Below are 16,450 nucleotides of genomic sequence, written 5' to 3' on the forward strand. Positions count from 1 at the left end.
CCATAAGTAATGAAACCAAAGAGCTGTGTTTGTAAGAAACACATGTATCATTGAGGAATTGTTTAAGGCAACTTTAAACCATTGCTTTTGGACAAATACCAACAGACCATAATCCATAATAACACTTCTTCTAGTGAAAATGTGAACGTGAAAAAAAGTGAAAAGTTGTGACATTTGCCAAGTATGGTAACCCATACTCGGAATTGGTGCTCTGCATTTAACCCATCCAAGTGCACAAACACAGCAGTGAGAAGTGAACACACCATGAACACACAGCCGGAGCAGTGGGCAGCAGTGGGCAGCTATATCCAGCGCACAGGGAGCAACCGGGGGTTCAGTGCCTTGCTCAAGGACACTTTAGCCATGGGTATTGAGGGTGGAAGAGCGCTGTTCATTCACACTGTTTTGATAAACAGTGCTTGATCTGTGCATAATTATCTTCTGATTCAGACTATATGATTTCTTTCACTGGAAAAGTATATTTTGGATAGAGGACATAGAGTAATGGTTTGAAACATCTTAATGATGGAGTGTGTTTTATTATAAACACAGCTTTTTGCTGCACTAGATGTTAATCGATGGACTGGAGTTGTGTAGATTATTTGTGGATTATTATGATTTGTTTATCAGCTGGTTGGTCTCTCATTCTGATGGCACCCATTCACTGCAGAGGATCCAGTGGTGAGGAAGTGGTATAATGCTAAATTTCTCCAAATTTGTTCCAGTGAATAAATATCTTGGCTGTGGAAGAAAATGTTCATTTTTGCATGCATTATTACTTTAAATTAATAATGCCTAAAGGGCCAGGATGCAGATAAGCAAAGTTGTGGGACAATTAATGATAGTTCAGTAAAACATTTATTAATCATGCGGAACAGGTAACACAGACACTCATGATTACTCTTAGAAACACACAACGGAAATCTATAGTGTTCATTTTAAAGCAGTATCATCACTCTCAGAAATGAAGAACAGAACAGTGCATTTAGAAACAAGGGCTGAATCTCTGAATTGTAAATCATGTGCTGATACCATTGTCAGTGTACAAAATAAATAAAATAAATTAAAAAACACAAGAAGCTATGAACTCAGTGTGTCCATTTTACGATAAAATAGTTAAATAGGTCATTAAGAGCAGGCTACAGATTACAGATGTTCTTTTTATTGTCTTGTCTATGGTGAAACTGTGTTTGATCATTTATATGAAAGTGTGTGAACGTACTGTTGTCTGTGTCTATATTGTTAGCAAGTTATGCTCATGCTGTTCTGTTATCTTATATAAGAAGTCAATGCAGCATTATGTAATAGATTCCCACAGGAGAAATGCACTCCAATAATTTTAAAGCTATATTTTATGTTAAAGGTACAAATGTGAGTATGTATGTTTATGAGGGTGGCAAAATGAGGGATTATGTATAGTCAGCAGGTTCAAAAATTAGTTGTTTTTTTTAATCACCCTGAAGGGATATAGTATTTTGCAAAGACCCGCTGACTTTACACTATCCCCCTACATTTAGTTAAATGTATATTAAATTTTCATTTGAAATGATCAAGTGAGAACAAAGAGATGATGAATACTCTGCAGTGAATGGGTGCCGTCAGAACAAGACTTCAAACAGCTGATAAAAACATCACAATAATACACAAGTAACCAACAATATACCAGTCCATCAGTTATTGACTTGTGAAGTGAAAAGCTGAAAGTTTATAAGAAACAAATCCATACATAAAGGCACTTTTTCCAATTCTGGCCAAAATACAAGTCCATTATCCATGGACTGTTTTCACTTGTAAAATTAGCTTGCTCTGTGTGTATGTTTTTACGATTATGGAAAGATTACTTTTTAGCCGGAAGTTATGGTTTGCTGCTTTTTACCTCACAAGAGGTTAACTGATTGACCGGAGTTGTTTAGATTACTTGTGGATGGATTACTGTGATGTTTTTATCAACTGTTTGAACTCTCATCTGACAGCACTCATTCACTACAGAGAATCCACTAACATTTCAGGTTTGGTCCTGATACCTTACTGATAAGGTGGTTGAGTTGCACTGTAGTGCTAAAGCCAGGTATTCACACCATACTGGCAGAGAGAGCTCAAAGTGCTGCAAAAAAGACGACAACAAAAAAAGACATGCAAATAGAAAAAAACCCCCAGCAAATTAAGAAATCAACTTCATCAGTTTAACACCACATGAGCTGTAAATACTAAATGACCTACTACAGAAATTAATTTTAAATACTCACAACACAACCAAATACAGAATCATGCTGCAAATACCCACAGACCATCGGAATTGTTTAAGGGAACTGCAACAAGTGACAAACCTGGTTGAGACATGCTTAACAATGTCTACTCTGAAAGGTGAGATTTTTGCTTATTATATACTGTACATCCTGATCATATGATTAGTTCTATTTTTTTGGATATTATTAGCCTAAATAAGCTGACAAAATACACATTAACTGTAACTGTGAAACATTATGTTATCTCTTTTACAAATTCCTTCAAGAAATTTAACCATGGTTTTACTATTAAAAAAAGTTTACTATAGTTAAACTATTGTAATGTACTCCGTTACTAAACATATCCTTGGTTCCCTGAGATACAGGAACGAGTGCTGCATCTTGCTAGACACATATGGGAAAAAGCCTTTTTTTATTAATGCAGTGAAACTGCACGGCCATTGGTTCATGTAGTGTATTAAAAACGAACCAATGGCTAGGCAGCGGAGCTGCATGAGTCTATGGTGACAAAATCCACCAAAGCCCACCTGAATGGTTGGGGCATCTGGCTATGTAATCGGGCATTCCCCACAGGATTCTCAGGGTACTTCAACTGAAGTGACAACTGAGTCGTGCAGCTACATAGCATGGCTAGCAACGCAGTGCTTGTTCACATATCTCAGGGAACCAAGCTTATGTTTAGTAACCAAGTACATTCCCCTTTGATACTTCACTCGTACTGCATCTTGCTAGATGCATATGGGAACAGCAAAATTATGCCGTGCTAATGTAGTAGAAAGACTAAAAGTATTAAACTTCCATAAGCATCCAACGCCTATAAAGAAGTTAACAACAACCCAAGGCTAAGACGGGCTGAAGGGACGGAATGCTCAATATAGATTCTCAGAGCTCTGATGGTGAGATCAGAGGAGAGATAGCTCTCTGTCCTCTTCAGAGGGAGGAAGCACGGAGAGTTGACCTGTGCACTGAATGGAGTGAATAGCACCTTAGGTTTCAGGATGACCTTTGTGTTGTTTGGCCCGAATTCCAGACAGGCAGGGCTAATGGAGGGTGCCTGCAGGTCCCCTATTCACTTTACTGTTGGCAGTGCTAATAGCAGTCTTCAGCGATAGCGACCGAATGTTGGCAGACTGTAGTGGCTCAAAAGCAGGGCACTTCAGGGCCCTCAGCACAGTATGCAGATCCCATGAAGGGACGGTGGGGGACGAGGTGGATTCAGCCTCCTGGCACCCCTTAAGTAGCGGGTAGTATGAGGGTCTTTGCCATGGTTTAGACACCAAACAGAGAGAAAAAAGACCACTTCAAGGCCTAGAGGTGTTTCGTAGATGGGGCTGTAGCCTCTGTTATTGTGTTTAAAGCTCACTCTGGGAGGCTCGTAGGCTCCAGGGGGCCAGAGGTGCAGAGCCCATAGGTCAGGCCGAGGATGCCATATTGTCCCATTCGCTTGAGAGAGGAGATCCCGTCTGAGTGGAACGGCCGCTATCAACAGCTAGGTTAGCTCTGATAGCCACAGCTGGTTCATCCAAAGGGGGGCCATCAGGAGAACCTGTTCCCTTACTCGCCTGATTACTTGTGGGATCAGGGCAATCGGGGAAAAGCATAAAGAAGGCGGCTGGTTCAATTTGCGCTGTATATATATATTGCTCTCAACATGCGCAGGTTGAGTTGAGCCCATTCCAGGACACGTTCTACCAGAGTGAAGAGATACTTTGAAGAGAGGCCTCTCTGGCGATTTATGTAGAGCACCACAGATATGTTGTCCGATCAGATTAGCACATGGTGTCCTTTTAGGACTGGCAGGAAGGACTGATAGCCATGACATACTGCTAGCATTTCCAGTGGCCGAAAGTCATTATGCCCTTGCACAGCATCCCTCAACCTGGGTTGGGACATCTGTCGAGACAACTGTCCTTCTTTGAGAGGGCGAGTGGTACCAATCTAGTATGACCAGTGCCGTTCCGGTGCAACTACAGCTTTCATTTGGGCTGAGTTGAAAACTCTTTCCAGGAACAATATTCACTGGCTAGGGAACAATGTGGTCTTGGCAAAATTGACCCTGAGTCCCAGGCACTCCAGGTGGCTGAGAAGGAGGGTCCTGTGTGACATTAATTCTGGCTTGTTCTGTTGACAAGGTAGTTGAGAATGCAGATTCTCATCTATCTCAGAGGGGAGAGAGCTGTGTCTATGCACTTTGTAAAAGTGCGGGGTGCCAGGAACAGCCCGAAGGGAAGGACCATGTATTGATAAGACACTCCCTCGAATGTGAATCTTAAGAATCATCTGTGACGGGGGGCTAACCAGATGTGAAAGTATGCATCCTTCAGGACCAGAGAAAAGAACAAGTCTCCTGAGTGAATTTGAGCAAAGAATCTGTTTCAGTGTAATCATCTTGAATGGCCTTTTCATGACGGCATGATTCAGGTGTCCGAGATTGAGGATGGGCCGGATGCCACCATCTTTTTTGGGGATGAGGAAGTAACTCTCTTGGCTGGAGGAACTTTTTCCACAGCTCCTTTTGGCAGCAGATTCATCACCTCTGAGTGCAGGACTTGAACGTCCTTGCTTTGCACTATGGTGGATACCACGCCACCGAAGTGTGTGGGGTCTTAGAGCAAATTGGAGTGAACATCCTAATTTTATTATACTTATAACCCATCTTGACACTCCGGGGATGGCCTGCCAGGGCTCGGCCCAGGGGGTGATTGGTTGAATTAACTCAAGTGACTGGCCGCATGGGTACAGAACACTTATAAGTAATGGAAGAGGAAGTTTGCTCTCCTTTTGAAAATGTTTGTGTTTTATTTTTACCGCTATAACAGCTGCTAAAAGCTTGGGTGCATAAACTGAACCGTTGTTTGCACAAAACACATTTCCCTCTGTACCCAGAGTTGAACGGGGTGTCAAGAGGTCTAAGAGAGGTTGCTTGAGGGGCTGTCCGGCCGTAGTGAGATCTGGCCCCGTCCTCTTCCTGTCTTGCAGTTCAGGATAATGCCTGAGGCGCCGGGTCCAATGAAATCTTGAGTCAGGGTCCCTGGTGTTTAGGAAGAGGGTAATGTTTGGCACAGCGAGTGCGTACCCACGTCTGCTGCACCTTAAAGGGGTGAATGTCAGGGGCGGCAGGTGCTGGCTTCATGGGCTGCTGAATCAGTGAAGACAGGGCAAGCAGAGGCAGCAGTGGAGCTGGAGTGCTTAGGAAGGAAATGTTGCATAGTTTGGGAATTCCCGCCGGTCCAAAGAGACCTTTGGGAGAGACTGGAGCATCGAGGAAGAGGACTTTATCTGCATCCTTCATCTCTGTTATTGTCAGCCAAAAATGGTGCTTGAGCACCACAAAGCTGGCCATTGATTTCATGATTGCCTGATCGGTGGTCTTGGTGGTGGGCGGAGCAAGGTCAGTTGCACTTCTCAGCTCCCTGAGGGTTGTAATGTCCAGGCCAGACTCTTCAGAGGAAGCAAGGATTTTGGCTGGAAGACTGCCATCGAATTAAGTTCCGAAGCTGCCTGTCCACTTATATCATTTCTCTTCAGTGCCATGGATGGAAGTGAGGGTGGATGAAGTAGAAGCACGAAGGCATACAGAGTAGGGAGCGCACCACGATCTGGTGAGCTCATCATGTACCTCCAGGAAGAATGGAGAGGAACGCTGATGAGGGGCTTGGCAATGTCTCCGCAGGAACCACTCATCCAAATGGCTGTGGGAGGGCCACGCTAAACTCAGCTCTTTGACCGCTTTTGAGATGATACGGAGATGCACATCACCCATCCCATCTTTGGCGACGCTGCTCGCAGACGATAGCAAGGGGGTGGTATCAGTCATTTAGCCCAACAGCTCCTCTGCATCCAATGCTGTTAATGACATGCTGTCATCAGGCAGCTCATCCTCACTTCCCCCAAATTAGATCAGGTCACTCGCACCAGCAGATGGACACTGATCAGACTGGAAGAAAGGAACATGAGAACAGTCCCTCTTTGGTGAGGGCTAGGCACGTGAGATCTGGGACAATGTAAGCTCGCTCGCAGCTGGTTGCTCGAGTCCTCTGCCATACTGTTTTTTATTCACATGTCCCTGGGAGGAAGAAAAGAGTAGGGCACAATGTTTTTCTTTATTATTTAAAGAGCGTGTTTGTATAGGCGGGTCCGCAATGCGCGTACACGCTGCTTATTAAACACAGGGATGCACAGCAGCACACAAACATGCCAAATATGAAAAATTAAAGGATTGCAATGCATAACATTTTTTGTAGGCTAATTACACATATATATATATATATATATATATATATATATATATATATATATATATATATATATATATATATATATATATATATATAAGAGATATAATTCACATAACTCATTAAGTTAATAGGGACAACCCGTTTAGACCATGCGCCCGGGTGTGCCAACCATTTTTCCGTCGTTAAAATAGCGAAAGTGGTTTGGGACACACCCTGAGTACACCTGCGCTGTGCGCATTACACTTTGTGCTTAGATCATTAAAATAGGGCCCATAGTATTTGTACAACTGTGGTTACACAAATAGTAATCGATATGCCAAAAACATGGTTATTACTATAAAACCATGGTAAAGTTTTGAAAGGGTTGTTGGGGGTCCCCCTTGAAACATTCCATTGTGGTCTGCGCTACTTGCAATACTTTTCTGTATATGGTCACATTGTATGTAGCACCTTTCTGTATTTGGTTGTGTTGCAATATTTTCAGTGCATGTCTGTATTGTGAGTTTTTGCATGTGTTGTCAAACTGATAAAGTAGTTTTCTTAATTAGCTGGTGCTTTTTCTATTTGCATGCGTTTTTTTTAAGTGCAGTGTGTTGAGCTCTCTCAGCCAAGGTAAGACACTCCATAAACTCCATAGGGGTGGTGTTAGCGCAGTGGATAAGACACACGTCTGTGGTGTGGGAGACCCGGGTTCGAATCCACTGTGAGACACCAATGTGTCCCTGAGCAAGACACTTAACCCCTAGTTGCTCCAGAGGCGTGCGACCTCTGACATATATAGCAATTGTAAGTCGCTTTGGATAAAAGCGTCAGCTAAATGAATAAATGTAAATGTAAATGTAAATAAATGAAACACAAATATAAATACACAGATCGCATATATAGCAATATCAACAGTATCATTTTCAATAACATCTCTGCCAGCTTGCCTCAGGCTCAGAATGCAGCAGCATAATAGATACTGAAGCTATAGATAAGATCTGTCAATAAAGCATGAGACCAGCTACGTTTAGAATTAAATACTTGCATACTGTTAGATATGTACACTAGAAATAGTTTGTAAAAAAACAAATGTTAAGGTAACTTTACAAGGTTTCGTAAGTTCAAGTTAATGTATTAACTAACATTAATTAACGATGATCAACAAATGTTTTACAGTTAATTACTTTTGTTTATGTTAGTTAAAAAATACAACTGTTCATTGTTAGTTCATGTTAGCTGAGGTCCATTTTTATTTAATAATATATTACTAAATGTTGAAATTAACTTGAACTTAGGCTAATAAATGTTTTAGAAGTATTTTTTATTGTTAATTCATGTTAACTAATGTAATTAGTTACTGCAGAAATAGCATGGGTGGTACGGTAGTATGCTTTTCCAATAGCTAGGGTGTGGGAACAAAAAGGGGTAATGGATGGGAACATACAGTTCCCACACACAAAGAAATGATCAGGTGTTTAGAGCTTGATGGGAGAACAGAATGTGCTCAGGCATGAACATTTACCATTTAACAAGATACTGCATAACCACGACATTCATTAAAAAAGAAATGCGTGATCATTCCAAGTGTTTAATGCTACAGTAAGACTCTGGATCTAATACTGAGGTGGTTTTGCCAAGCTACCCATCTCAGAGGTATTGATTCATTTGAGTTTGAATAGGGAGTGTAAAAAAGGTATGAGGTCAGCTTTTTTTCACTTGCATGTGTGTGTGTGCTATTCTTGAGCTGTTGCAGTACTGAACACTATGTCCTCTTTCTGTGTTGCCCTCCTTTAATATGTATGTAAATTTAAGTGTATATTTATATGTCAATCCATACCTGTTCCCTGGTAGAATTTTGTGCAGTTTCTATACTTAATGTCCTCTTGCTTTACATCAAACTGTGGTAAAGCAATCTCATCCATCTGAACAGGGTCTCCAGACTGCCACATAAAAACAAGATCCTTTGTGGTATAGCCATCTACATAAACACACAAAAAACACACAACATTACATGAACATTTCACCTCAACCTTAAGTTTATTTTTTTTATACCTCTAAAAATAAAATTAGTAGTTTTGTCCTATTGCAGGAGTACCAGCTTGTGTGGGTCTGTGTTTATTTTACTTACAGCTCTCTAACTGCATCTTGCAGAGCTGGGTGTCCATAGGAAACAGTTGTAGGTCCAGAGGACAAGAAAGAGTCACAGACAACCTAACAACAACAAAAAAATAGAATTTATTTGAATAGTTTTTTTAGAATTTATAACAGAAGGTATGTGTGCGAGAGAGAATGTGAAGAGAGGATAGACACACACACACTGCAAGGTTCATTAGTCTTGGGTGCATGTGGAGCAGCAGTAGCAGAAGCAGAGAGAGAGAGAGAGAGAGAGAGAGAGAGTAAAAAAGGCTGTGGGATGAGATTCTCACTCCAAGACTCTCTCACACATTCACACACACATGGAAAAGCAAAGATGCCACAAAGACCCTTTCAGCTTCAGCAAATAGCCATAGCTTCAAACATCCTGCTATCTGTAAATATGCTGCAGTTAAGAATCAAAACAGAATAAATAGCAAGATAAATGTGTATATGAGAAGAATCATTTCAATAGCTCTCTCAGTGAAGCAAATGTAACAATGACACTTTACCAGAGGTGCAATTAGCATTTCATTTCTGTGAAATAAATAAACTCCAGGGCCAGATTTGAAAAGGAGGGAAATAGCACTTTAAAAACTTTAAATTGTAATGTATCAGCCTTTTATGCATATTAATGCATACATAGTTTTCTGCATATTAATCTATTTATATAGTAAAAAAATAAATATTGTTTACGGCTAATTTTATTCTACAGCAAACCATCTGGTTTTATCTGGTAACATGGTATTGGAATAATGCATCAAGCACTGATATTCTCTGAAACCTCATAAAGAGACTAGATTATAAGATTCAAAAGCGAACCTATATGATCGAAATTTCTAAGGATGGTGACTATTTTAAGACTGCTGGGAAGCCTGGCTTACTTTAAAATTTAATCACAAAATGCAGCAATGCCATTCATCTACATATCATTCAAAAGTGTAGGGTCTTTTTGATGTTCAAGTCTCTCATAGTGAACTCTAATTTAATATAAATGTTTTATATTTTAATATATTTAAAATTTAATTAATTCCGGTGATAGCAAATCTGAACTATTTAGCAGCCATTACTCCAGTCTTCAGTTTCATGTAATTCTTCAGAAATCATTATAATATGATGATTTGATGCTAATGAACTACTATTTGTTTGGCTACTGTAAATAGCCACATTAACTATATTACATGGTGGATAAACTGATTATTCAGATTAGTATTATTAGTAGCAAATAATTTTAGGAAACCTATACACTGAAGATAGGTGTTATTATTGTCATATTGCTAGAAACAATTACATTAACATAACTACATTCTGCATTTGTATCTTCTTTTTTTATCTAGAACATCCAGAATAAGAACAACCCATATATGTAATAATGTAGATCTCTTGTGGCTTATTAACCAAAACAGCAAAATAATTTTATTTCCATATGCATGCATATTTTGGTAACACTTTAGAGTGAGGTTCCATTAGTTAATGTTAGTTAACTACTTCAGTTAAGCAAGAACAATCCTTCTACAGCATTTATTAATCTTAGTTAATGTTAATTTCAACATTTACTAATGCATTATTCAAATCAAAAGTTGTGCTTGTTAACATTAGTTAACGTTCTGTGAATTAGCATGAACTAACAATTAACGACTGCATTTTCGCTAACTAACATTAACAAAGATGAATAAATACTGTAATAAATGTATTGTTCATTGTTTGTTCATGTTAATTAATACATTAACTAACATTCACTAATGAGACCTTATTCTAAAGTGTTATCCATATTTTAGCATATTTGCATATTTGTAGTACAGAGCAAAGCAGTACAGTTTACTACCATGTGAAAAGTTTTTTTGTTTGTTTGTTTGTTTTTACAAAACTGACCAATATCTGACCATGGATTACCTCATGCTGATGAGGACATCTCCATTGCGAAAAATGAACAGCAGTATGTTTTCCTGTGTAACGTCGTGAAAATTAGCATTTTTTTCATTGGCAAAAAACAGATCTGGTTTCCACAGGCACTGGAACATTTTTGGATCAACGGTCAGTGCATCCGACTTAAAATCAGTTGGCAATCGTAGCCGTGGATCATTCCAGCGCTGTCGCAGGAATATATTAACACGGTAATCCTGGAAATTAAACATACAACTTGCCTTGGTACATCATTGTATAAAAATAGACAAATATATTTTAAATTCAACCAGACATACAACATTTAACAAGAAGTGTGCATAAATGACTAATACGAAACAAAAAAAAATATGCAAAGAAAAGATCTGTAAAAACTGTTAGGTGGGTAGAATAAATGGGTAGTAAATTACAGACAAATATTAATGTTTTTTTTATTACAAACCATTGTGGTCTCCTGGATTGACCCAAAGCTGTTGATGAAGATGTTCACCTTATCCTCCACTGGGATACCTGCAAACACATGATAGCATAACTTTCAAAGGAATATAATCATGGATCAGCCATGTGTGTAGGATAAAAGATATGTGCTATTCTCAGATTTAACAAAGTGTGAAATAAATACTCTAAAACGTGAGCATATTTTAGGCTCTGTTGGATGTGAGAACTCAGGGCTGTAGCAGATGCCCATTTATCTAATGGAGTTTTGTTCTTACATATTCTTATTCCACTGGGTTCAGAATGACACATTCTAATTCCACAGGGTCTTGTGATCCTCAGCAGCACCACGGAAGAGTTTCCAATTATTTTGTACAATACACACTATGCCATTTTCCGACACTGTGATTAAATTCTTTCTAATCTCATCCATTATTTTTTGTGAAAAAGAGCGAGCATTGAATTTTATAGCTGTTTTATGAACTTGCCATAGGTCTGAGAGATTTCATAATCAAGGTATGGCACGAAAACTAAAAAGCTTTTATATATATATATATATATATATATATATATATATATATGGACTGAGGCTGGGGTCAAGGCATCAAGAGCCACCACACACAGACGTTTTGAGGAATTTGCTGAACCAGACAACGTCAGAGGCAACTTACCTGGGCTAAGGAGAAGAAGAACGTTTGTTAAGCTCAGACAGCATGGATTTTAAATGACACTGCCTATGACACTGGCAAACCTCTGCTTTCTACCCAAAAATAATTTTTCAAACTCTGCAGCTCTGTGTTTCACGGAAACCTAGCTTTCACGGAAAATGACGCCATTCCAGACAGTGCGCTATATTTGCCGGGCTTCCAGCTGTTCAGACAGATCACGATGCAGAATCAGTGGAAAAAATCGCATGGCGGTGGGACATGCATTTATATCAGTGAAAGGGGGTGTACAGACATAACAGCATTAAAGAATATATGCGGTCCCAATCTAGAAGTGCTTTTCATTTACTGTAATCCTTTCTATTCGCCACAGCCCCTATGGAGTTTTCATTGTTCATTCTAGTGGGTGTTTACATTCCTCCGCAAGCACACGTAAGCCTGGCTTTACAGAAACTCACTTATCAAATCACTGACACAGAACAACAACACCCAGACTCTGTTATAATAAATCTTGGGGACTTAAAGCAAATCTCTCCCGTGAACTACCAAAATAAACAGAGCACATTACATGTCAGCTACATATTATATCACTGTTATACCAAAATAAAGGATGCATATCACTCTGTCCAATGGGCAGCTTTGGGGCTCTCTGATTACTGTTTGGTTCATATTTTACTGATCTACAGGCAAAAACTAAAATCAGCTAAACCTGTATTAAGTACTGTAAAGAGATGGACTAAAGTAGGATTTACAAGCCTGTATCGACTTCACTGATTGAAGAGTTTTTGAAGCTGCTACCAACAATCTGGATGGGCTCACAGTAGTCCAAGCCTCAGACGTCACGCCCATGGTCTGATGCATATGGGACACAAAAGTTTAAACATTTCAGGAGTGTCGAAGTCGTCATCGGATTGGATGAATTCTAAAGGATTTCCGAGAGATGTGTGTGTCACATTCTTTAACCTTCCACCTGGAAACAAAGATGCAGTGGCACAAAACCTCCTCATGAAAGAAGAAAGCCGTCATGATTACAACTATGAAGATGAGCGCTTATCAGGATCAATTAAACAGTGGATAAACTAAAAGTTATGTGAAATATTTAAAGATCGGGGCATAGAATCTTTAACATAGGGCCTACGTCTGATAGTTTTACACATCAGTCTGTTATTATGGCAAATTATATTTGCGTCAGTCTGAAGGTCAGGCTCCGCGGGACTAGGCTCACAGAGACTGTTACATCCTATATCAGTTTTTGTGAAGACGTGCATTCCTGCTAGGACTTATTTAACATTAAACAATGACAAACCATGGTTCACTGCAAAACTCCAAACGGCCAAAGAAGATGCTTACAGTAATGGGGTGAAAGTCTTGTATAAACAGGCCAAATACACACTGGAAAAGGAGATCAGAGTGGCAAAGAGGAATTATTCTGAAAAGCTAAGGAACCAATTCTCCTCCAGTTTCTCAACATCAGTGTGGAAAGTTCTGAAAGACATCCCCATTTACAAGACACCATCCCCAAGCACTGTTGAGAATCAACAACTGGCGACTAAACAAGTTGCCACAGGAGCTGCTGAACAGTTCTACTCCGCCATCATTGAATCCGTCCTCTGCACTTCAATAACTGTCTGGTTCAGCTCAGCTTCCAGATCTGATCTCAGAAGACTACGTAGGATAGTCTGGACTGCTGAGCGAATCACTTGTATGACCACCCCACTCTACAAGAACTGTACTAAACCAGAGTGAGCAAAAGGGCTGGCAAAATCACTCTGGGTCCCTCACATCCAGCACACTCCCTCTTTGAACTGTTGCCATCTGGTCGACGCTACAGAACACTGAGCACCAGAACAGTTTCTTTCCTCCGGCAATCCATCTCATGAACACTTGACAATAAAATGTGGAACACACAACACTATCATACATTTATTTATTTAACATACATACTTATTTACATTTAAAATTTGCACATAACATACATGTACATACAAATGTGTCTATATTGTATATTGTTTTTGCTATTTTGTACATTGTCTTTATTGTATATTTATTATTTATATTATATTATATATTTATATTATATATTATTATTTTTATTATCTGTGTCTTGTCTTGTCACTGTCATTATGTTGCACGGTGGAGATTCTGTCACTAAAGCAAGTTCCTCTTATGTGTAAACATTCTTTGCAATAAAGCTCATTCTGATTCTTATTATGATTATATTTTTTCAGCCATAAATGTATTTAATATTTTTGTTTATTTTTCAGCAAATCATTTAGGTTATTCAACAACTATTAGCAGGGTTTATTTAGAAAGGAAAATGAAAGTAGTAAACTGGAATCTAAGTACCTTGGAAGTTTGGTCGTATTCGTGAATCATAGGTCATCAACAAGCGGTTCAGAATGTTGCTGGTTGAGTTGGCTGGGACTCTGTCCAAGTCCTCTGCTGATAACTGACTGGCAATGTCAAAACAGACACACACACACACACACACACACACTATACTGGCAGTACATCACTTATTAAAGTCATATTAGGACATAACTTGCCCTGGCAAAGAGTCAAAGCCTTCTCAAATTCAAGAACTATTCAACACATCATTCTTCTGCTGGGCAATATGAACAACAAAAATGTATATCTTTGAATTTTTTGGCTGATTTGCAGTATATGGTATATAGTTCAGTATTTTCTATGCTTGTGTATATATATATATATATATATATATATATATATATATATATATATATATATATACTGTATATTTCACATCCTGCTTAATGCTGTCCAAACAAACAATGCATATTAAAGGCTATGAAAAAATAATAATAAAGTGAATGTAACCATATAGGCATATATGTTATGTGTATTTTTTTTATTTTATTAAAATCACATTACTTTCTAGCATTGTAATATTTCCATGGGTTTTTAAAATTTGCAGATGGAGAATATACCTGTGAAATGTAAGTTATGCAATTAGGAAAACAGCATATCTCAGACATGTTTAAACTATCTGAAACTATAAACTACACTACTTATAAAAACTTGTCACATATTTAGAACAAACTGAATAATGCACTTTCTCTGCTAGATATTTTTTAGATGTGCTCATATCAAACTACTGTAGGCCTATATCGATATAAACGGTATTGCCACACCGTATCGCTTATAAAAATATATATCAATATATTTTTCAAACTTGGTATACCACCCAGCCCTATCTGGAATGGTGTCTGCTATCAGAAAACATTTTGACCACTGGCCCTGTCTATGGCCTAAGGCCATATTAACTGGATCTGTTAGTATGCAACAGAGAGTGTTAACAAGGACACAGCTGGTCCTGGACCAGTGCTAACAGAATCAACCAGTCTGGCAGGCTCCAAAATTTATCGCCAGACTTTCACTCTGCTGAACAGCACTGTAATTCTTCATGACTGACAGCCATGCATCCTTGGCAACCTTAAATGATAATGGAATCAGCACACATATGTGCGCAACTGCCTGGGAGACTTACGAGGGGCAGATGACTTGCTTGCCCTTTTTCCCCTTCTTGTGTTTGCCTCCTTCTGCAGTGCTCTCTGCAGAGAACTGTACCAACAGCAACAACACGATCAGACCTTTGAGAACCATGACTGCACACCTGCAACTCACACAGACACATTAGTCAGCAGAAACACTTTTAATGTAACGGTGGCATCACATGAATGCCACCAGAAATAAAATATCCGGTCAAATCTGAAATAAAGGAATGTGAAGATATTTATATTATTTTTTTGTTCACCAAATAATGAAAAGTAGCTGAAAAGGTACTAAGGCCATTCAAGATGTAGATGCATTTGGTTCTTCTTTGGAACAGATTTGAAAAAAAAAAATGAATGGGTGCCGTCGGAATGAAAGTCCAAACAGCTGATAAAAATTTCACAAAATGACTACAGGTCATCAATTATCATATTTTAAAGTGAAAAGCCGTGTGTTTGTGAGAAACAAATCTATCCATTACTAGTGCATTTTAATTTGTCGCTTCTAGCCAAAATGAGCCAATAATCCAGAGTTATGCTTCCTCTAGTGAAAAAATAAATAAAACCCCCTTACATTATGACGTTTTTCAACTGAAAAGGCGGTATTAGAGGAATTTGTTTCTACAAACATGCAGCTTTTCTTTTGACGAGATGTTAATTGATACACTGGAGTAATTTGGTTTGCTTATGGATGCCTGTTGTGTTTTTATCAACTGTTTGGACTCTCATTCTGATGGCACGCATTCACTGCAGATGATCCATTGGTTAGCAACACATCAAAACAACTCACCTACATCTTGGATGGCCTGAGGTTAAGTAATTTTACTCTTCCTTTATTAATTTCATTTGAACAAGTTAATGCATAACATACATAGAATGATGCCATCCGTTATGTGTGATGTACAAAAGATCAGTGCATGTTTTTAAAGATGGAAATGTAACAGCATAGCAGGGTTGAATTGAAAGTGGGGGATGAGACAAATTCAGAAATTTCTCAGAAAGTTTAAATAAATACTAGGGAAAAGTATGGCTAGTTGTTGATCTATTGAACATTTCAACAATGATCTAAGTTGTGGCATTACTTTACTCTGGCATTACATGGCTTTCCCACATCCAGATATAAGTTGTATAAAATATTTTTGATAAAATACATCATGGAATATAATCGTATCATATAACCAAGAAATTATAGCTACAATTAGCTCAAGCTACACATGACAATCAATAAGATTAATACAATAAGATTAAACACTTTTACTGAAACTATTGCCTGTGAACCAATGTGGATTTTGGTCAAATGAAAAGAAAGAAAAGTAACTAATGTATGTAATTACTGT

The 16,450-nt window shown here is 38.6% G+C and overlaps 1 protein-coding gene across 2 annotated transcripts in view; it reads right to left on the reverse strand.

The window, feature by feature from the left end:
* LOC127948973 (glycine receptor subunit beta-like) overlaps positions 1-16,450 on the reverse strand; it is a 31,943-nt gene that overhangs the window by 14,474 nt on the left and 1,019 nt on the right. For both annotated transcript variants that reach the window (XR_008152222.1, XM_052545865.1), the window contains exons 2-7: positions 15,110-15,235; positions 13,948-14,054; positions 10,944-11,011; positions 10,493-10,719; positions 8,595-8,677; positions 8,304-8,444 (exon numbers count right to left, since the gene is read on the reverse strand). Coding sequence is in view for 1 of the 2 variants with exons in the window: in XM_052545865.1 (XP_052401825.1) it covers positions 8,304-8,444; positions 8,595-8,677; positions 10,493-10,719; positions 10,944-11,011; positions 13,948-14,054; positions 15,110-15,235 (752 nt within the window). In the remaining variant the exon portion in view is untranslated. The remainder of the gene's footprint in view (positions 1-8,303; positions 8,445-8,594; positions 8,678-10,492; positions 10,720-10,943; positions 11,012-13,947; positions 14,055-15,109; positions 15,236-16,450) is intronic.

Source organism: Carassius gibelio, chromosome B1, assembly GCF_023724105.1.
Source record: "Carassius gibelio isolate Cgi1373 ecotype wild population from Czech Republic chromosome B1, carGib1.2-hapl.c, whole genome shotgun sequence".
NCBI classification, from domain to species: domain Eukaryota; kingdom Metazoa; phylum Chordata; class Actinopteri; order Cypriniformes; family Cyprinidae; genus Carassius; species Carassius gibelio.